The sequence below is a fragment of the Takifugu rubripes genome, chromosome 7, assembly GCF_901000725.2.
Source record: "Takifugu rubripes chromosome 7, fTakRub1.2, whole genome shotgun sequence".
NCBI classification, from domain to species: domain Eukaryota; kingdom Metazoa; phylum Chordata; class Actinopteri; order Tetraodontiformes; family Tetraodontidae; genus Takifugu; species Takifugu rubripes.
Window position 1 is genome coordinate 15,556,061 of NC_042291.1, and position 22,619 is coordinate 15,578,679.

The 22,619-nt window shown below is 52.2% G+C and overlaps 1 protein-coding gene across 1 annotated transcript in view; it reads right to left on the reverse strand.

The window, feature by feature from the left end:
* The window catches only part of LOC105418228 (ADAMTS-like protein 4), a 20,306-nt gene extending 1,162 nt beyond the window's left edge, over window positions 1-19,144 (reverse strand). Inside the window, 5 exon segments of the mRNA XM_029838555.1 lie at window positions 3,376-3,488; window positions 13,474-14,161; window positions 15,011-15,585; window positions 17,424-17,487; window positions 18,967-19,144. Of these exon segments, the coding sequence (XP_029694415.1) occupies window positions 3,376-3,488; window positions 13,474-14,161; window positions 15,011-15,585; window positions 17,424-17,487; window positions 18,967-18,989 (1,463 nt within the window). The 5' untranslated portion in view covers window positions 18,990-19,144.
* Window positions 19,145-22,619: the final 3,475 nt, after the last annotated feature.

Genomic DNA, 22,619 nt, shown 5'->3' on the forward strand with positions numbered 1-22,619 from the left:
CATATCGTGTACCTGATCAAAGGTGGGGAAACCACTGAGACGCAGTGCTAATATTGTCTCTGGGAGGATGGAATTTACCTCTCCGCCCTTTTCTCTTCTTTTTTAATCTCCATGGAAAGACTTCCCGTCGCAGCTCAATGAGCTATCGTCACCAAGTAACCCAAACCCTCGCCATCTTCAAAGCGAGGAGGGTTCACCGGAGAACAAAGACTGAAAGGTCAACCAGCAGAGCGCCCTTCATCCCCGCGGTCAGGAGAGAATTCAGCCCGCCACATGCTGAAAGGCCAGCGGCTCCCCGGAGCCCGACGCTTCGCCTGGCGTGAGCTCTTACCTGAAAACGACCCGTTATTTTAATGGCAAACGGCCTAATAAGCCACTCTTAAAGTCCAACTTTACAGCTGGGATGTTTGGAGTGTATTTTATCTGAATAAGTTCTTCTCGTGAGACAAAATGTAGCTTTTAGGAAGTGACCGTAATAACTGCATAACAATCTACATCATTTTCCTGAAATAAATATTGTACAAATGCAGCAATATGTCAGCTTAATGGCATTTTAGAGTCTCGAAACAAACCGCATCACATCGCTGAGTTTACTTTGTCGCCGAAATGTTTAAAATATGGCAAGTGGGAGCGTCACAAAGTGTTTTATCATATCATAAGCTGCGTCCGGCGAGCTCACGTGGGCCGGGCGCCGCTTCGCTCGTGCCTCCTCGAAGCACGAATCAGTCAGACAGGAAGGCGCTGTCTCACCTCCCCAGTTCTGTCTGTCACACTTATCTGTGAGCGATTAGACAGGAGACAGTGACAGAAAACATCACATCACCCCCCGATTCTTCTTGCCCTGGAGTCATACAGTGGCACTCCCTAATGATCCTGTTTCTCCTCTTGTTTTTTTTTTTTATTTTTTTAATATAATTGATCTTTTCCACGCAGTATCTGGCATCTTTCCCTCCGCGGCCCATCTCTCCCTCTCTGAGCTCAGTGTTCAGACAGTGGAACATATGGTGTCTAAATATACTTCCCCATTATCTCTCCATCTAAACAAACTCCAGCAGAGAGAGAGAAAGAGGGACAGGAAGAGGGGTGGATATGGGTGCTGACGGAGGGGATGTGCCCAGAAAAAGGGGAATATTCAAGTGGAACAACACCTGCATGTGCAGCTTTTCAACGAACTGCTGGAGCCAATGTGAAAAACAAGAGCTGAAATTATCTGTGGTTCTGCTCCTCCTCAACAAAACCCAAAACCCCGGGGAGCAAAATCAGATCCAGTTGTGTAATGTAAATGTGTGCGGTTCTGCTGGATGTCCTGAGCAGATGTGTGCAGCTGGACAGGAATTACTAATGCGCCACACGTCGGCACGCCTCGCTCTCCTCTCGGCCTCCACTGGCTCGATGGGAAGTCAGATATGGGCGTTTGGGACGGGACTGGAGGAAACAGCACGATGGGGGTTACATAGTGGAAAAGGATCATCGCCAGCACGCCTCGCGCCCAAGAGGTGACGTCGCTCGCACAAAGAACCTCAACGTCACAAACGGGCCGATTCTGATTGCCAGAAGTGTGATTTACTCCTCCGTTAGTCGCCCCCCCCCCCCCCCCCCCCCCAACATCCAGCAGAACTCAAGAACCCGGTGGTTAAAAATAAGCCTGGGTGAAGCAGAAGCCAAGGACGGACGGCAGATACAGAACAGCAAGGATGGGGGGGGGGAGGGAGGGGGGAGAGAGGGAGGGGGGAAGGGGAGAAGGGAGAGGGGGAGAGGGGGGAGAGAGAGAGGGAGAGAGAGAGGGGGAGAGAGGGGGAGAGAGAGGGGGAGAGAGAGAGGGGGAGAGATAGATGGAGGGGGAGAGAGAGGGGGGAGAGAGAGAGAGGAGAGGGAGAGGGGGGAGAGGAGGGGGGAGAGAGAGAGGGGAGAGGGAGAGAGGAGGGAGAGGGAGAGGGGAGAGAGGGGGGAGGGAAGAGAGAGAGGGGGGAGGGGGGAGAGGGGGGAGGGAGGGAGAGAGGGGGGAGAGAGAGAGGGGAGAGGGGGAGGAGAGAGAGGGGAGGGGGAGAAGGAGAGGGAGGAGAGAGGGGGAGGAGAGGGGGGAGGGGAAGAGAGAGGGGGAGAGGGAGGGAAAGACGGGGGGAGAGGGGGAGGGAGGAAACCCCCTCGTATTTACAGTCTCCTTCTGATACTGTGGTGAAACAGATGTGCAGCAGATTTTATAGTCGCACCTTCAGACACGGACTGAGCTGCTGTGACAAGATCAAAAAAAGGGCATCATTACGGCCTTGGAGGCAGCCTCCCTCTCATATTATGGGATGCCGTTAGGCCATGTACCCCCCCCCCCCGTGGGTCAGCCCACAGGTGTTTGGTGAACATACAGAGGTGGAACCCATCAGAGGCAGCCTCATCTCCTGGATGGGCAGACGGGGACGATCACACACCAGATCTTTATACCCCAAACACAAGCGCCTCTTTCAATTTTCCAAATTTTTAACTTGGAAGAAGATTCTGGATGATTAATAAGCTGCTTCGTTATGGAAAACAGGCTAAATTAATAATCTACAAAGGAGACAAGCTGCAGAATATCTGCATCTGGAGCCACAGTCGAGTTTGTTCCTGAAGCTAAACTAGAACCTTTGCAGCTGTGACAGGGTTGATCTCCTCCCACCAGCATTTGGAGTCACCTCGGGCCCGTTTGGTCCGGCCCGGCGCTCCGACTGACTGTGGGTGTTCAGCAACTCCAGCCAGACGATTCCCACAACCGCTTGACACAAAACATACTGTACATCGATTTACACTGCTGACGCCCGAACTCATTAAACATCCATCCTGCAGTGTGTACACAGTTTGCCAATAAACCACACACACACCACACAAAAAACACACAGCGCCGTATATCACTTCACAGCTGTGTTTCTCCTTCTCCCTTTGCTCCATTCTTCAACTCCCCAAATCCCCATGATTTTAGTATTCCAGCCTTAAAATTCCTCATATTTTTGCTGTTTTTGGTGCCGCCCCCCCCCCAGCATTGGAAAACAATGATACATCAAAAAAAAAATCCCCACCTCTCTGAACTGTTGTACACTTTGGAGGGAAGTAAACAAGCACCCCCCCACACACACACTAGCCCACACACACACACACACACACACACACACACACACAAGCGCAGGCCCCGTTTTCTCCCTTTCTCCCCCTGTTGTGGTGCGACAAAAACACTTGCGTCCCATCACCTCCCACCTCTTTTTACTGTTTTTCCCTTTTCTTTATCTCACTCGGCAGGAATCTGTTTTGCTCGAGCTGGAAGGAGAGAAACGGAGACGTTGGACAGTGAAGAGGAAAAGGAGCCGGGGGAGAGCAGCCAGCGAGGAGAGGGAAGCGATCGGGCGGCACGTGTCCTCACCCTCAGTGAACGCTTCCCAGTTGTAGAGTCGACCCATGAACTCCTGGCTGTTGAACGCCGCACACTGCTCCGCTTGGGACTCGGCCGCACTTCCTCTGCACACCTGCGGGACGGAGAAGAGCGACAGGAGTGTCAAGCACGCCGCCACACACCGAACGCCAATGAAATCACCCGGATAGTTAACCCAGCAGTTGCCCCTGGAGACGTGAGGGTGGAGTAGAGCACTGTGGGTGAAAGGCAAGAACTCATTTAAGAGAGGGACCGCAGCAGAGCCACACACACACACACACACACACACACACACACGCACGCGCAGGTTCGATGCTTTTGGCAGCTGCTCGTTTATTAGCAACATGTGGAAATAATACGTTTTTGGAAGTGGCTGCTCCCATAAATTTGCCTTTGCTTTCAATGCCATGACCACAGAATGTGAATGACTGTGTGTTTCTTCTGGAACATGCTACCTAGTGGGGACCAAATTACAAATTTACCCTGCAACACGAGGACATTTCAGCTGGTCCTTCAGCTTCAAAGGGCCGTTTGAGGGTTAAGACTTGGTTTTAGGGTGAAGGTTAGAATGAGGGTTAAGGTAAGGGGCTGGAGAAGACATCATCCTTAAAGTCCTCACAAATATAGAATTAATTTAATGAGGTTTCAAGCGTACGTGCGTATACGTTGTGACGTGGACATAAAATAAAGATGGATGACGCATCGTCGCTTCCTCCCATTGTGTCAATCTGAACACTAAAATATCCAGGAAGTGGGCGCTGCCATCTTGTGCCACGTTGACATCATTCACATGCAGCGTAAACAGGAAGTAGAAGCGATGGCACCGCCCAATCAGGAGACGAACGTAGCTGTCAATCAAGAAACGACAACGCAGAACAACATAATGGCTGCGCTGAAAATAATCATTATTATTATTCAGATGTTCTCGTTCTCATACCGTAAACTTGTGATTTGTAGACATGACTGGGAAATTGTTATTCGCGTATTTAATGATAATCGTCTGCGATGCCCTGGAGAGTCGGCCCATTGTTGATTAGAGCCCATCAAACATCCCTCACAGCTTCAAATAGACTAAAATAAAATGTGACTTGGCTGTGAAAGATCTTCATTAAATCCTTTTTTTCATGTGCCCTCTTGATGTTGGCGTTGACTTGACATTCCTCTGTCTCTCCTCTCGGGTTTTGGGCTGCAGCCGAACAGCCGACCGGGCTTATCTCCCTTATCGACCGGTTCTGACAGCGATTCAACATGCTGAAACAGAGCAATTCATCAAAGCCCAGCGAGTTCTAGCTAATTTCAACCATTAGCGGCCTTCAAGGCTGAGACAGCTGACGGTTCGGTGTTTAACAGCCTCGTCTCCAGGAGTCGTTGGGAGCTCTTCCATCATCCTGTGTTAACATATGTTTTGCTGTACAGGTCGTGACCCCTGCACCTCATCAACTACCAGCAACTACTGCATCTTTAATGCAAACATCTGGTGAGCTTTAGAGCTTTAACGCAAGAGCGTTGAGCTGTTTACTCGGTTTTGGAAAGTTAGCCATTGCTCACCTACTGCGCTAATGAGGCTAATTATCAACTGTGTTTCCGGGTTTTGTGCTAAAGAATGCTCAAAAGGTCGCGGCAGCTCCGTGTTCAACTAGATATGAGAGTGTTGATAAGCATATTTCCTGAGGTGTCAAACGCCGAAGTGCATATAAATCATGTTTCTGTCCTTGTTTGTTGGGTTTTGCTGCTAGTTCCTGCCGACAGCGGTGGATGTAGCTGCCGCTGTGATGTGGCCCCCGGCTGCAAACACCCCCGCCGGGCTGCAGGAGGATCCAACAGTCGACCAAATATCCGCAGAATCACTCAGCACTTTTATGTTGTGTTACTGGAGCTACATCAGTTACTGATGCCTCGGTTAGCCACAACAGCCTCAGCCTTCTGATACGCAGCTGCACACCCACACACACACACACACACACACACACACACACACACACACACACACACACACACACACACAGCCGCTTTGTCTCTCATGTTTCCTTTCAACTCAAATCAATATCGGCTTGCCAATCCTCTTGTCTTTCAGCCGGCTCTTTCTTCGATTCGTTCCTCTGTTTTTCCTCTATTCACTGACACAGCTGTCCACAAACAGCTGGAAAATTCCTCATCACTCATCGTGGAGGAACGAGAGCGATGGAGGCAGTCAATAATTATGCACACACACACACACACACACACGCAGCAGCAGTTCCCATGTGAACCGGTCCTCATCGACAGAGTGGAACCTAAAGACGGGCAGCCCCCTCCACCGGGCTCGTGTGTGAGTGGCCCCGCTCACACGGGCCCCATAAGGATCCTCTGTTGTGGTGAAGCCACCTAAACGGGCGAGTTTATCTGCACTCGCCCACGTGCACGCGCCTGCGGGGGAGAGCGAAGCCACCAGAGCCTTCAGTCAAGGCGAGGAGACGGGATGAAAAGGCTGAATGCCTGAAAAGTCAAGAGAATCGTTCATGCGCGGGAGATTGTGTGAGCTGCGACGGGCCGAGCGGCTCCCGAAAAAAAGAGTGTAGGGTGCATGAAAACAGAGGGAGGCTAATGATCTGAATGGACGGGGGAGGGGGGGGGGGGAGGCAGGGGGAGGGAGGGGGAGGCGTAGTCAAAGTAAAAGGGAGAGAAGACGTGCACGCTGCTGCTTCATGGTTCCGCGGGGGGGAATTTGTGTGTTATTGTGCGGACGGGTAGCGCTTTAGTTTAGTTACGGCCGAAGTGTGAAGGAGGGGCATTACTGAAAGAGTCGGGGGGGGGGATTCCTTAAACTAGGGGGGTGGGTGGGGGAGAGGAGGAATGCGCCTGTGGAACAGAAACACACGCGCTTCCAGAAGGCGTCTCGAACGGCAGAATCGCTAATTTAGACAGCAGGAGGAGCTTTGGGATATTTTCCTGACACGGTGTGACAACCCCCCCCCCCCCCCCCCCCCCCCCCCCCACCCCCCCCCCCCCCCCCCCCCCCCCCCCCCCCCCCCCCCCCCCCCCCCGTCCCCTCTGATGTTTTGTCCCTTTAGGACACGACGAGCGGGAAACGACGGAGAGGAGCTCCGGCGTTCCTGCTGCCTCGCTGGAATCCACTCAGAAGTATTCCAGTTCAGGCCCCCCCGAGGCCGCCGCTGGATTTCGGAGATGGAACCGTTGGCGCAGAGATTGGCGGGGAAAAACAGAGCGTAGCGTTCCTTCTCCGCATTAGTCAAGTAAAGTAAAGTAAAGTTGTTAGATCTGCACTGTAAAAAACTGTAAACTACTGTGAAAGTGGATCACTCCTTCCTGGTTTCGGCTTCATCACCGTCTGTCTCCACTGGTCAGGACTCAGGACGCTGAGGGCTAATCCAGATTACCTAAACCAGTGCAGAGGTTGAACCAAGGCTGCACACACACACACACACACACACACACACACCGTAATAATGGAGAGGGCAGCCTTTCATCTCCAGCGTTATAATGGAGCTTCTGTGCTCAAAACAACCTGCAAAGCGGCAGAGAGACGCCAGACTACAGATGTCAGCGGTGGACGCCGCCACACCTGGAACGCCGGATTAACCCCCACAGCAGCGAGGCTTCGGTCCCGTGATGGTTGGAACATTTCTGAATATTTAGGACTTTTTATGAGTGGCTGAAACAGAACTTACAGACGTTACAACATCTAAATGCAACTATGTTGTGTGACCGTTTAGCTGCTGCTTCTCGCTCTAACCAGGATGTTCTGGCTGCACGTTCCACTTTAATCTACTTTGATTTGCCTTCCTGCTAGAACACAGTCTGGTTGGTCCACCCATCCATCCATCCATCCGTCCATCCATCCATCCATCCATCCAACCATCCATCCATCCATCCATCCATCCATCCATCCATCCATCCATCCATCCATCCATCCACCCATCCATCCATCCACCCACCCACCCACCCACCCATCCACCCATCCATCCATCCATCCATCCATCCACCCACCCATCCATCCATCCACCCACCCACCCATCCATCCATCCACCCACCCACCCACCCATCCATCCATCCATCCATCCATCCACCCATCCATCCATCCATCCACCCATCCATCCATCCATCCATCCAAGGTTTTTTCAGCTTTATTGAACTTTAGATATAGGGATGGGTGGATGGATGGATGGATGGATGGATGGATGGATGGATGGATGGATGGATGGATGGGTGGGTGGGTGGGTGGGTGGATGGGTGGGTGGATGGATGGATGGATGGATGGGTGGACGGATGGATGGATGGACGGATGGATGGATGGACAGAAGCACTTGAAAGCAAAGGCAGCTGCTCAGAGGGAGACGGAGGAGTGTTTTTGAACGGGAGCCGTAAAAGATATAGAAGCGGTTTATTGCCACGCGGGAGGGTGGGGGTGAAGAGGTCTGCAAGCAATATATAGGAGGGTGTGAGGGAGGAGGGAGGTGGGGCTACGTGAGGCTGGAAGCTCTCTCACACACACACACACACACACACATGCAGACATATGTGAGACACAAACAGCCACACTGACCCAGAAAGGAAAGAAGACTTTAAAGCCAGAAAAGCACAGATGGTGAAATGGAATTTCGCCACACGTGTGTTTGGGATCGTCTGTGTGACACGTCATCAGTTTTCCACGCACGCTTCGGACCCGCCCCCCCCTCCAGGACACGCACAGGTTCGCTGGTCGGCCCGCAGGCTCCGGCGATCCTCAGCGACCCTGAGGACCTCTCGCAGTGCACGAGGCCTGTGTCCGTGCACGTCGGTGTTTGTCTTCATTTAGTAACGTTCTAATCTCTAATGGGTGTCGGCACACCGGGGGGCGTCGCCCAGCTCCAGACCTTGACCCTGGAATTCAGTCAGGAGCCCTCCGGAGGAAACAGTGATAATCGGGAATCGTGCGACCGAGGATCCGATGGAAGAAACAAAAGGTGGAACAAACAGCAGATAAACTCTGGAGCCACCAGAACAACAAAGCAAATGGGAAAATCTGGAACGCAGCAGCTCATTACGGCGTCACAGGCCTGCAAACAGGCATCTGGAACGGCTCTGCTGACCCCAGATCAGCGGTTTCTGATCACGTGTTTAGACAAACGCTTTGTTTTGGCCCGTTTCTGCAGAACCCACCACTGTTTACTCTCACCGCGCATGAAATCAGCCACCTTGGTCTTATTTACATCCAAACAGCTCGTCTCAGGTTCTGGGTTCTTCGGTGTACTTAAAATCGTATAAAATCTACACAACATTCAACTTACGGACATTGAGACCCAAAGATGGTGCCACCACCTCTGTTGTCAAACTAAGCTAACTAGCAGAAGACCAAATAACGCCAAATGTTTGCTGAAAATACGCATGGTTTGACCTCAAATTAAGGATGTGATTAAAACTCTGCAAGTGGAGAAAAAAAAGGGTGAAAGTGAAGTCACTGAAGAGTGTGTAGGAACGCGGTGTAAACACGCGCTAACAAGCCGGCGTCCCTGCTTTCTGTCAAGGAACAGGTCCTGTGCTCATTAACGCAAAGAGAAACCAGATCGGCCCGAGTCAGTGTGTGTGTGTGTGTGTGTGTGTGTGTGTGTGTGAGGTGAAGTGACACATCTGGGAACGCTGCTGCCGCGAGGGGAGGACTCCGAGTGCAGCCGTCGGCACGCCCTTATTAGGGCGGAGCCGCGGCGCTTTTATGCTGTCACTGACACGCAGGCGATCATTACATCATCACATGTATGGTGATGTCATCATACGTATGGTGGTGTCATCACACATACGGTGGTGTCATCACACATACGGTGGTTTCATCACACGTTCGGTGGTGTCATCACACGTTCGGTGATGTCATCACACGTTCGGTGGTGTCATCACACGTTCGGTGGTGTCATCACACGTACGGTGGTTTCATCACACGTTCGGTGGTGTCATCACACGTTCGGGATGTCATCACACGTTCGGTGGTGTCATCACACATACGGTGGTTTCATCACACGTTCGGTGGTGTCATCACACATACGGTGGTGTCATCACACGTTCGGTGGTTTCATCACACGTTCGGTGGTGTCATCACACATACGGTGGTTTCATCACACGTTCGGTGGTGTCATCACACATACGGTGGTGTCATCACACGTTCGGTGGTGTCATCACACATACGGTGGTTTCATCACACATACGGTGGTGTCATCACACATACGGTGGTTTCATCACACGTTCGGTGGTTTCATCACACGTTCGGTGGTGTCATCACACATACGGTGGTTTCATCACACGTTCGGTGGTGTCATCACACATACGGTGGTGTCATCACACGTTCGGTGATGTCATCACACGTTCGGTGGTTTCATCACACGTTCGGTGGTGTCATCACACGTTCGGTGGTGTCATCACACGTTCGGTGATGTCATCACACGTTCGGTGATGTTCGCCGCAGCAGCCAGGCCGCAGCGTGTGGCCAATCTGTGGGGGGTCAGGAACAAACACCTCATTGTTTCCTCACTTCTCCTGATCTTTACGCTCAAACCTTTGGCTTGTGCCTCAGGAGGGAGATCACTGTGGATCTGGTGGCGTAGCTACGATCATTATCCATTTGTAGACGCTTTCAACTCTCCACGTTTTTGTTTTTTTTGACAGATGTTATGTTTGCTTCCAGAATTTGTTGGAATTCGACATTCCTCTAACTCCCCATGAAATGTCTCCCAGGCCACTGGCCGCAACACAAGCCCAGAGCGTGATGGATCCCCCCCGCCCGTGCACAACCGTTGGACCGGCCTCCTCTTCAGGACATTCCGTGCCCTTTGTTCTCCACACGTCCCGAAGAGTTCTACATCAACCTCCACATCTCCAAAAAGGCTTCAGGCTTGTCTAGATGAATGTTGTGGTGAGGATTCAGGGGGAGGTTTTTTCTTCTGACGACTCTTCCAAGAGGACCAGAGTCTTGCCAAATCCTCCTGGACCCTTCCTCAACTTGCTTCTCCAACGATCTAATGAGCATTTCTAAGATTTTTCCTGGTCTTGGGCAGCTGGACAACAGCCTAACCTTCTCCTGCTTTGTGGGCTTCCATCATTTTCACCTTCAGGGAGGAACCAGGCTGCTGGGGCGAGATTAAGAGGGTGTGGGTGTTTATAAAGTCTCCGCCTAACGAGTCCCGACCCTGACAGGCTAATTAATCTTTTACAAGGTGCTGCTTTCCCTTCTTGTTGTTGACCACGGGTGCCCAGACGTTAGCACGCCTCTGTGGTTTTAGCATTTATGGACAGTATAAACTACATCCTGATCCAACTGAATCTCACATTCAGTTCAAGTTTAATGTGGTTGGATTCCTTTCATCCCTGAAGAATCTGCACTTCCACCGACGTGCTGGTCGGGCTGTGTTAGATTAGCGCTGCGCGGCGGCCAAGGCAGCTAAGCGCCCATGCGGCACATGCACGTAGCGCACAACATGTGAGCAGCCACTTAGCAAACACACAGGGAGGAGAGACAGTGTGTGGATACAGTGGAGGGAAACCAAGTGACCTACACATGGATTCAGTCTGTACGTTAATGTCAGACGTGGGTCCGCTAAGCCCAACCTGGGCGGCCGCCATTAGGGGAGGGAGGTGTCGTCCAGCGTAGCTACATCCATCTCAGAGCCACACACTCCTGATCTGCTCTCACTGTTGCAGAGGAATGCACTGTTAGTGATTCTTGGTAAACATTTACTCAGTGGACGAGGCCAGGAGTGTGTGTGTGTGTGTGTGTGTGTGTGTGTGTGTGTGTGTGTGTTTGGGGGGGTTTGACATTGCCAAAGGAGAGGACAGGATCTTGTTTTCTAAGGTCTACTTCAAGTTTGCTGTGTCTCTCCAGTTTTTCTCATGAGCTTCTTCTCAGGTTTCACCTCTTCCTCCCCTCGCTCTTAGACAGAATAACTTCTCCTCTTGTTACACACACACGCACGCACACACACACACACACACACACACCAGAACTTCTCGCTCATGCACACTTTCCATGAATCCTCCTCTTCCTTTCAGCTAAACGTCCTCTTCCTGCCCACGATTCTTCCCTCCATCCCATTTTATCTGCTGCAGCTGCTGGTGATCTTCATCATCCTCATCCTCTGTTTCTGATCACATCCCTGCACAGCGACGATTCTCGCCGTTCCTTCATCGCCGTTCCTTCTCTACCTCCCTCCCTCCCCTCGTGACCTTTAGCTCACCCGCCCACCCACTACTGTGTGCAGATTTTCTAAAAACAGTGCCCTCTTTCACTGCGTCTCTTCCTCCATTGCATGCGTGCACATGCTCACATACGCACGTGCGCATTTTTTAATTTCTTCTGGTGCCCCGCAGGTTTGGATGGAATGGCAAAACACACACAGAAGCTAAAATTGCAATGGGCCCCAGGCATTTATAATAGATGCATAACATAGATAACATCATGTGTCACTCTCTGGCTCGCTTATTAAATTACTCTGACACACACACACACACACACACACACACACGCTATCTTCATATATATAAGATATAAAACATGTCCCAGCAAAGACCTGCAGTCGTCAGCACCTACTTTAAAATTGTGCAAGAGGAAACAGGCCGATGTTGAGTAAACACGTAAGCTAATGACTCAGGCTCAGCCATCATAGGACTGTTATTAGTGACACTGACACACACACACACACACACACACACACACACACGCACACGCACACACACCACGTAGTCTGGTAGCAGCTAAATCTCATTTAGCACGAGGACTGAAAGAAAGAAAGAAAGAAAGAAAGAAAGAAAGAAAGAAAGAAAGAAAGAAAGAAAGAAAGAAAGAAAGAAAGAAAGAAAAGAAAGAAAGAAAGAAAGAAAGAAAGAAAGAAAGAAAGAAAGAAAGAAAGAAAGAAAGAAGAAGTCAAGTGCTGAGGAGGGCAAATTCAAGTGTCTACTCCACGTTGGCGAGAGGCCGTAACGTGTGAGCGTGAAAAAGCAGAAGTACGTGTGAGTGTGTGAAGCGCTTCGCGTTCCTTTTCTCTCCCGACACTTTCAACAGACGTGCTGCTGGTGTTCAGGTCGCTCGTGTGACCGCACCATCAAACCTCCGGGGGGACGACCCGCCGACCGACCCGCCGACCGACCCGCCGACCGACCCGTTGGATACCGATAAGTTCTGAAACTCGTGCTGTGACGATGTGAATTTAGCTGTTTTTAAAAGTCTAAATCAGATTTAACATCCAAACAAAAGCAGAGTCTGTTGACCGTTTCTGAGGCGATCAGGCGATGGAAGCAAAGCTGCTTTCAAAGGGTTTTTGATATTTGGGCTTAGACCTTCATAATGTTTAAAGGTATCTGCAAACAGGCTAAATCTCCCCCATAAGCCGCCATGTGGTCCAGAGGTCCGGAAGGCCACTACAGGAGCTTCTTTTCATGAACAACACGTGTTTTTTTCAGTTTTGAGAGTCAGGGTCTCGAAATAGACCGTTAAGGCTTCATTCATACTGACGTTATGGATGCGATTCCTTTGTGCACCCAAATAATATCCAGTTGTGTTTCTGAAGCCTGGACAGCAGGAGGAAGCCCTCAAGGTCTGATTCTTTAAATCTGAACCACATTAGTTGGTGGGCTGAACTGCGGATTTCCCTCTCTTCGCGTCTCTTTTAACGCGACCCGACGGTTGCAGCTCGCCACGTGTGTGCGTTTCTACGCGCTAAAATCAGCAAACAATCCGTTCTGATCAAAGAAAAGCTCGTCCCGGGAACACGTGATCTCACTGGAAGGTCCACTTCACTGGTCCCCTTCACTAAATCTCACACTTAACCGCACGTAAATGACGCGCCCGGACACGTGCGAGGCATCGCGGTGGCGCTCATTCTGGGTCACAACCACACGCGTCTTCAGGTATCAGGGACGCTGGGGGACAGGTTCCGCCCGAGTGCTCCTGGACGAGCGGCCAGCGTCGGAGATCAATGATCGACCTATCGGATCCACTCTGCTGACCTTCAGCCCTTCACCTCCAGCCCGAGCGCAGCTTTAAAGAACCGACTGGACCGCGGGAGTGAGCGAGCGACTATGTTCAGTCAGGAAAACGTGAGTAAACCCCCTGAGGGTCTTACCTGTGAGAGGCACCTGCGGTACTCCTTTTCGAGCCCTGGGCACCTGTGGACCTGAGAGGCTCCTCTTCCTCCGTCTCTTCCTGATTCAGCCCCCGGATGTGGAGTGTGAGGATGCTGGAGAGGGTAGACGCCACCGACCGGCGGGACCTGCGGGCTGAAGCCTGGGCGGGGCTCCCGGTCCACGTGCACGGGGCCGGGGCGGTGCAGGGACGTGGAAAACGGCGAGGAGGCGGGCGAGTTCAGGCGCGGGAGAGAAGGGGCGGGAGGGGGCGGCGCGGTGACAGAGTGCCAGTCGAACCTCTGGCGGTTGGGCTGCAGGGACGGCGCTGAAGAGCGTGAGAAGGTGCGAGAGGACGGGACTCGCGCTCTCCCAAACTCTGAGTGGTGCGGCGGTCTGTCGACGCGGCGCCGCGGGCCGCCACCGGCGGCGGCCGTGGTCGTGGGCAGCGCCGCGGCGGCGGCCCCGGTGGTCTCCTCCTCAGTCCCCGCGGCCTCCTTGATTACTCGGTCCCGGTCTTCCTCCTTCCTGTCGGCCTCGGCGCCGCCTTCAACGTCGGCCAGCCGAGGCGCCGATGTCGCCGCGTTGGTGCCGTTGAGCGTGTGGCGAGCCTGCCGGTTGGTGCGATGCAGGGGCAGAGAGAAGGGGACTCTGCCGTAGCCGAACTGTCCTGGACGGATGCTGGAGGACCTGGGGGGGCAACAGATGGATTAAGGGAAAAAGCAAGACTGGACCAAGTCAACTTAACCATTACCGACTGGTAAACGGGTTAAGTGCCGCGGTTGCTCTTCCTCTGATAAAAACCAGAGGCAGTGACGCAATAACGAGGCGAATGTGAGAGCTACACATCTGGGGGGGGGGTTTATCCAAAACCCTGCTTAAATATAACAAATCTGCGCTGGTGGCTAAACAATGTCAGCACTTTAACCAAGAACACCTGCCGGGCTGAACAGAACTCGGAGCTCCGAGGAATCCGAATTTTCTGTTGGTGATGTCTTTGCCGGTGAGTCACGGCAGCGGCCCCCTCCCCCCCCCCCCGAGCGCTGCGCTAAGGGTCAAATCTTTTCTTAGTCAGAGGGCTTACGCAGCTCATCCCAGCAGTTCCCTTCTGTTTGTTCGACACAAGCCACCGTTTCTAATGCCAACGAGGCAAAACTCACTTCCTGCGCGGCGGCGTCATGCTCATCGCTGCTTAGCGAAGCACATTCGCGTTTGCTTCAGTTAGCGGGAGATTGGTCACCGGGGTCGTTGACCTTTGACGGTAATTCCGCTAAAAATGGTCCCCCGTTTGGTTTTGTGGCTTCACCGCGTACACGGAAATGGACGGAACACTGGCATTAAGGAGGACGACCTTTTTCTCGGCAAGATTTGAAAAAATGGGAGTTTTCAAGTGTAAAACTGTAAAACAGCTGACACGATTGAAAGTGTCAAAACAAAAACTTCAGTAATTGTGGCTGGAAACAGCGAGAATCTCCCGTAAGGTCGTCTCAGGTCGACCAGGAGGCCGCAGATCCTCTCTAACGTTCAGCTCTCACCCACCTTCTGGCGACCGCTCCCTCTCTGCTGCTGGAGACCGACCGTCTGCTCCCGCCACCTCCGCTTCTCGGAGATCCCGGATTGGTGGGTCTTCGGATCACCCGCGTTTGCTGGTTGTAGCTGTGCGACTGGGGGCGGTAGTGGGGCTGGTAACCGGCGACCTGGTCGTGGCTGGTTCGGGAGAATTCTGGTGGGTAGAAAGGATGGGATGGATTGGCCTGTCCCTGAACCGGAGCTCCTCCTCCCACTGTGTTCCGGAACAGAGGGAGTCCCGTGTTCTGATTCGTGGGGATGGATGGGTGGTGATAGGGCGGCTGCTGCCCGGGGTAATTAGGAGGGTAGTAGGGGTGAGCTGGGGGGACGACCGGACCCCCGATGCCACCAGGCAAGTAACCTGCCCAGTTAGGTATAGGGTGCGAGACAGGAGGAGTCTGGGGAGGTGGAGGGGGCAAACAGGTCCTGGTCCTCGTTGACACACCCCCACCGCAGGTCTGCGAGCACTCAGACCACTCCCCCCAGACAGACCACACCCCCTGCAGGGCATCATCAAAGGCCTGTCTGGACCGCCGACCTCCCGCCTGGCGAAGACAAAAGCAGCTCTGTTAAAGCTTCCAGGGTTTGTTTCATCACTATAAATAATGCTGCTTTTATTAATAATAATGATAATAATTCTGAACTGTCCATTAAAAAGGTTCCAGGACAATTTCAGTATTACAATCTGGAGATGCCGAAACGATAATAAATCAGGAAATGTGCTACTTTTTACCTTCTTTCGGACCAACGACACCTTTACAAAAGTTGCATAAAATCAACAAATAAAATTTGAAAAAAGTCACATTCAATGGACTGGAATTTATGAATTCTGGGCATTCTTCACATCTCCAGAGCCATTACAGTCCCATGCAGAGCGCCCCCCCCCTCCCCAAATTTGCAACTAGACAGGGATCTGAAACAAAAGCGCATCTGTTGGTGAGGTAACTGCTCCATCATCACCAGCTTTCAACGTCCTGCTGTACAAGACGTCGGCGCGGGGCCCGTCTCCTTATAAAACTATGCAAGAAAACCCTCCCGGGCTTAATCCAGCGGCTGGATCTGACGGCGGCTGCGTGAGAATAGAAATGGATCAAACGCCAAACAGAGAAGCGCGATCCCGTTTATGCTGTGACGAATCATCGTCAGGGTCAATAATCGCTGACGAGCTGCAGTCTGGTGAGTTTCCTTCCTCTCGGGGCAAAGTATGAACGCTGAGCCTTTGCTAGTTTGCTCAGGATTAGAAGAGGCTCGGTCACCTGCCAGCAGCTTACGAGCCCACCACACATTCATCATTGTCGTATAAATACAGGCAGCAGAAACAACGGGGATCTGGCCTCCTGTCTGTACGTTCCCCAGAACCTTTTTTCTCCTTCTTTCCTTTTGGAACTGAAGCATCGGCCAGTTTGGCAGAGCGGCAAAGGCGAGAACAAAAGTCTCTGTCTCCTCCACTCAGACTGCCTGAATGTGTGGGCAGAAGTATGCAAATATAGAATAAACTACAGGAGAGACAGGCCTGAGTGTGTGTGTGTGTGTGTGTGTGTGTGTGTGTGTGTGTGTGTGACATCAAACAGACAGCTGCCACATAACTGGGACCATTAATGAGCTCCGTGCAGTGACCCTGCAGCAGTGACCTTTGGAGCTACTGGATGGAGTCTTGACACGGTTCTAGCAGACCTGAGGCGGACTGAGGTGAAATGAGCCGCCCGTCTCATTTTCATCCCCGTTTTGTTTCATTCCAGAGCTGTGAGGCCTCTACAGCTGCGTTCGCCTCCAACAGTCTCGTTTCTCTCTGTTTAACTGTACGAGCAGTCAAAGCCAGCCTCAACGAGGGCTGTGGAGTGATTCCATATCAGATGTTGGAGCGACAGTCCGGTCGGATCAATGCAGGGCCACTTGGATGCGCCTTTATTTTGAAACTCTGCTTTCGCAGCGTCGGAACAGCTGCTTTATATTTAAGAGTCTGCAACAATTCCGCTCACTAAATCGAGTCACGTCGCACGACGGCCGTTCATCTGCAACTCCTGTGTCATTTTTCCACAGACTTTATATAATATTGTGATTAAACCGGTGACTTGCGCCCTTATGCAAACAAGCAAAACAATAGGTTTACGCTGAGCAAGCACAAGCTGCACGGAACGGTGGATTTGGGTCAGATGTTTCCAATACCAGCAACCATTTTCACACTGCTTGAAACTGGTGGAAACAGTTTAGTAGCTTTAGGCCTCGTGTTTGAGTGAGTTAAAGGGGGGGGGCTTTAAATAAAATGTTGCAAAAGATGCATCATTGGCAACGTACAGGCAGTTTTAATTGCATTCCGATTCGACCCCTCCACAGCGGCGCAGTTGCGCAGGAATTCTAATTTAATGATGAGCTGGTGACTCACCTTCCTCTTTGTAACTTTGGTCACGGAGGTCGTGACCACCACAAATCCCCACAGCACATAGAGCCTAAAGGGGTGAAGAACAAGGGGTTAAACACATAACAGCCATCAGCAGATTGAATACTTCTTTTGTCCAGACCATAATTGTTCCATGACCTAAACGTTAAAATACTATATGGTGTGTGAACACATAAAGGAGTCCTTCATTCTGTGTAAAATGCATCAACGTCCGTGAACTTTTTTTCCCCCCAGAGATGTGAATTATTTAAAAAACACTCGATCAAATGTTCCGCTGACCTAACTGCGCTTTAGTGAGTGATTTATTTTTGACCTTACAGGTGCTCACAGGGGGAATGAGCACAACATTTATTTTCCCCCTCAGGGTTGGCAGCAAAATATCTCAATCAGCCTGTGGAAGCCTGGTAGGCACGAACAAACTAATTGGTTTAAACTGCAAGTATGTTTTCCCTTTGCTTGCCTCTCTCTGGGATTTCACACACACACACACACACACACACACACACACACACACACACACACACACACACACACACACACACAGAGGAAGCAGTTTCGCTCACGCGCACACCACGCTCACATAACAATCACAACATCTGAAGCCATGTCGCAGATTGAGGGACTTTTTATTCGAGGTTTGACATGTGGGTCTTTGAATTTTGGGTCGGAGTGAGACGTCACTTCAACAAAACGATGTTTGTTTGCCCGGTTTTCAGGTTGACGTCCTGAAACGTCCCGGAAATGTTTAAAGCGTTTCGCTTTAAAACCATCTGTACTTTATATACTCGTGGATCGACTCGGCAGTCTCCACTGTAGGCGAGCAAGTGCCTCAGAAACAAGTGAAATACCCAAATATCTGCCAAAGTACACAGAGTGAACATGATACTGGCCGCTTTACTCGGATGGACACATGAATGCACCACCGCCACCAAACCATCACCGCAACTACCCGTCCGCAGGCCACATGTAGTCAGAGTAATTGGTCCTTTCTCTCCAGAGTGGTGCACCACCGTGGTCTCTGGAAGCGTCCCCACCACCAGACTGCAAAACTACCCCGAAAAACCCAGACAAAGGTCCCGCACAGTCCGACACAACAGAGCCGCTCAGGCTGAAATAACGACCCCCTACCCGGGTCCACGTTTCCCCCGGGCCGCTACAGTGGCACATTGTAGGATAAACTCTGCGGGGAGAGAGGGACAGAGAGGGAGAGGGAGATCTTCAGCGGAGGAAATCCAGCCCGAGGAGAGAGAAACAGCAACTCTAACTCAGCCCAGTGAAACGCCTTTGGGTGAATTCCTTTCATATATCCAGCAAAGCGCGTGTGCGCGCAACAAGGTACCGTGCGTAAAAGCCACAAACCTCGCCTCAAGACCGCAGCCAAAAAAAACCCTAAAACCCCTCAACAAGTGTTCCAACTGGGAGAGAAAGGCGTAAAAAGCCGCTGGGAGATGGATGCGGAGCCCTGACATGTGCTGATGTGTGCGCGCTGACCCGCACACAGGCGGCGGCTCAAGTCAAAAAGTTTTACCTGAAAAGGAAACGGAGCCGCATACTCCTCCAAGAGTGTCCCGAAACACTTCGCTTCTCACTCCGCAGCTGATCACCGCTATCGATGGGATCGATCGATCCAACTGGTCCGTCCCAGCCCTGAAAGAAACGTGATGAGGTCCTGGGAAGGCTTCTTTTGCTCTCTCTCCCTCTCTCTCTCTCTCCCTCTCTCTCTCTGCCTCTCTCTATCTCTCTCCCTCCCTCTCCCTCTGTCCCCTTCCTCCTGTCACAGTCACTCCCTATGATTTTTTTTTTCTTCTGAAAAGTAGGAAGGGCCCAATTTTCCCTCCTCTGGTTCAATCTCTTCACTCCACAACCATTTTTTTGGGATCCTTATTATAAACTGCTGTGACGTCTGGTAACCGGGGGGCCAGGGAGGGGTGGGTGGTGGTCCAGGAGGCACAAAATGGACAGATTACACAACTCTCTCCCACTCCCTTTTTCACACGCATTAACCACACACTCCCACTGCCTGTGTCTCACACACACATACGAGCACTGGTGCGGGCCCTGACTAAGCTGTAACAACTCTCTGAGCCGCTCTCTTAGTTGCACAATCCAACATAAGAATGCTCCATTGTGCCGGGTCGCACCGATCAGGGGTAATGATCTGCCCGTTGACGGAAACAGTCCCGAGCTGGCAGCATCTGCAGCAGAGACACTTTGCGGGGGGGAGGAGAGGCACAAAGCTATAATGGGTTTACAGTTGTGCCAGTAAAAACACTAATTGTTCCTACAAAAGTGGACCGCGCGAGCGGGAAGTGATTTATGTTTCGCTGCCTGCATGAAAAGAGTTGAGGTTTTCACAGAACCTTAATTACATTCAAAAACTCCAAAATAGACACTTGGAGGTTGGTTATGCTTGCTGTGTGTGTGTGTGTGTGTGTGTGTGTGTGTGTGTGTGTGTGTGTGTGTGTGTGTGTGTGTGTGTGTGTGTGGACCCGTAAAGTCCAGATGTGAAAACTACCCTGGTCACTTGTTTACACACTGTTTACACACCGAGTTCCACCTCCCTCCCAGACGGGACAGTTTGTGTGCAGAACAATAACTTCAGAGAGGACAGTGGGAGGTAAAGAGTGACAAGGAGAGAGGGAAGGAGAGAGGGAAGGAGGGAGGGAAGGAGGGAGGGAAGGAGAGAGGGAGGGAGGGAAGGAGGGAGGGAAGGAGAGAGGGAGGGAGGGAGAGAGGGAAGGAGAGAGGGAAGGAGAGAGGGAAGGAGAGAGGGAAGGAGAGAGGGAGAGAGGGAAGGAGAGAGGGAAGGAGGGAGGGAAGGAGAGAGGGAGGGGGGGGAAGGAGGGAGGGAAGGAGAGAGGGAGGGGGGAAGGAGAGAGGGAAGGAGAGAGGGAAGGAGAGAGGTAGGGAAGGAAGGAGAGAGGGAAGGAGAGAGGGAAGGAGGGAGGGAAGGAGGGAGGGAAGGAGAGAGGGAGGGAGGGAAGGAGAGAGGGAAGGAGAGAGGGAGGGAAGGAAGGAGAGAGGGAAGGAGAGAGGGAGGGAGGGAGAGAGGGAAGGAGGGAGGGAAGGAGAGAGGGAAGGAGAGAGGGAGGGAGGGAAGGAGAGAGGGAAGGAGGGAGGGAAGGAGGGAGGGAAGGAGAGAGGGAAGGAGGGAGGGAAGGAGAGAGGGAAGGAGGGAGGGAAGGAGGGAAGGAGAGAGGGAAGGAGAGAGGGAGGGAGGGAAGGAGAGAGGGAAGGAGAGAGGGAGGGGGGGGAAGGAGGGAGGGAGGGAAGGAGAGAGGGAGGGGGGGGAAGGAGAGAGGGAAGGAGAGAGGGAGGGAGAGAGGGAGGGAGGGAAGGAGAGAGGGAAGGAGACAGGGAGGGAGGGAGGGAAGGAGGGAGGGAAGGAGAGAGGGAAGGAGAGAGGGAGGGAGGGAAGGAGAGAGGGAAGGAGAGAGGGAGGGAGGGAAGGAGAGAGGGAAGGAGGGAGGGAAGGAGGGAGGGAAGGAGAGAAAATGAAAAGACCTCTGTGGGAAAAAAAGATTTACTCCTGTTTGTCTCCCGGAAAGACTTATGCTGGAATGCTGAGGAATCCTTTTATCTGAGAGTGAAGTGAAATAGTGAGCTGTCACAGCCATTGTGGACTTATGAGGGCTGGTTTCGCTCCAGCATGTTTTCCATTTTTAGCAAAACCGTGAAAAACGCTTCATTTCCAATGAGCCCAACAGGCCATAATCACACGGAGAACTTTCCTCTTTTTGGAAAAGGACTTTTTCCCTTTGGTTTTTTCGACTCTATGAGATATAGCCAATGCACGTGTCTCAGGTTTATGTTAAATACGAGTATTTGAGCTGGATGAGGGGCCCAGAAGGACGGACACCCTCATCCTGGATCGGCACACAGCCAAAGAACCCCCCCAAAAAAGGTTGAGCAGGGGAGCGATAAAGCCCGATGATTCATGAATCACTGGGTAGAACTATTGGTGCCACCCTGAACGGCGACTTTGCTCCTCGGGGAGTTCGGCTCATCAGCATGACAACGCAGCCACGGTCGCTGGTCCAAGGACGTCTGACCCCCTCCCCACCCCCTCCCCCCGCAGCTGCTTATTAACATTTCTCCTCCGTCTGCCTCCGGGAGGAAATGTGAGCGGGGCGGCTGGGTTACGGCCTGACGCGCATTAACACTCCCGGGGGCCGAGCGTCGTCCCGGGACGAGGCCGCTGCTTTTCCTCACGGCGCGGACGCCGCGCCGCCGCCGCAGATTTGGGACTTCAAACAGGCCGAGCGGAACCACATGAGAGAGCCGGCTGGAGATGGGATCTGGCAAAATAAGAAAATGAATGCTAAAGGCGTCCCAGCGGGGAGGAGGGCAGGTTCCCCAAGTGCGCGCACGTGCAGTGGCACGCACGTGCGTGTGTCCTGTGTGACTGGCCAGATGGATATCTCTGTACTTTCACTTACCACAATTAGCCAGAGGTCGTTGCCATGGTCACCGGTGGTGCGTGACCACTTATAGCCGCCCCCCCCCCCCCATCCCAAACATGCAGCAACATCTCCTTCACCACCTCCATCTACATGCACCACTGACGGCGCAGCGCCGGGAGATAAACGTCTGTGACGCAACAATAATAAAGTCCAGAACAGCAAAGACTCATGGGAGATGCAGGAAAGTCCAGAAACCACACCCCAGCCTCTGCGCTGAGAAATACCCCCCCTAAAAAATCTGATAAGGCTTCTCCTGAACATAGAGGGCTGGACCACTGGGGGCGAGGAGATGGAGAGGATTCTAGAGGTCAAATAGGGGTCAAAAATGAACGTTGAGTACTTGTTCTCTCCTCAGAGCGGAGGGCGTGTGACCCCCCTCCGCCCGTGCATGAGCTTGTGCACGGCTCCAGCTAGATTTACAGTTACCACTGAGCCTGCTGGACTTGCGGGTCGCACAAGGCGCCGTTGGCATTTGGCAGATTCTGGCGCCCTGGAACGTCCTTGTGGGGTCAGGGAGGGACTGTGTGTGTGTGTGTGTGTGTGTGTGTGCGTGTGTGTGTGTGTGTGTGTGTGGGTGTGTGTGTGTGCGCAGCTGCAGCTTTACCTCCTTGGCCAGTGTCTCGGTATGGAACCAGTTTGTAATTATTTATGTATCGTTCGGCTTCTATTCATCCCCCTGAGATCTGAAACTGTGTTGCAGAAGAAAGTCGGCCAAGAG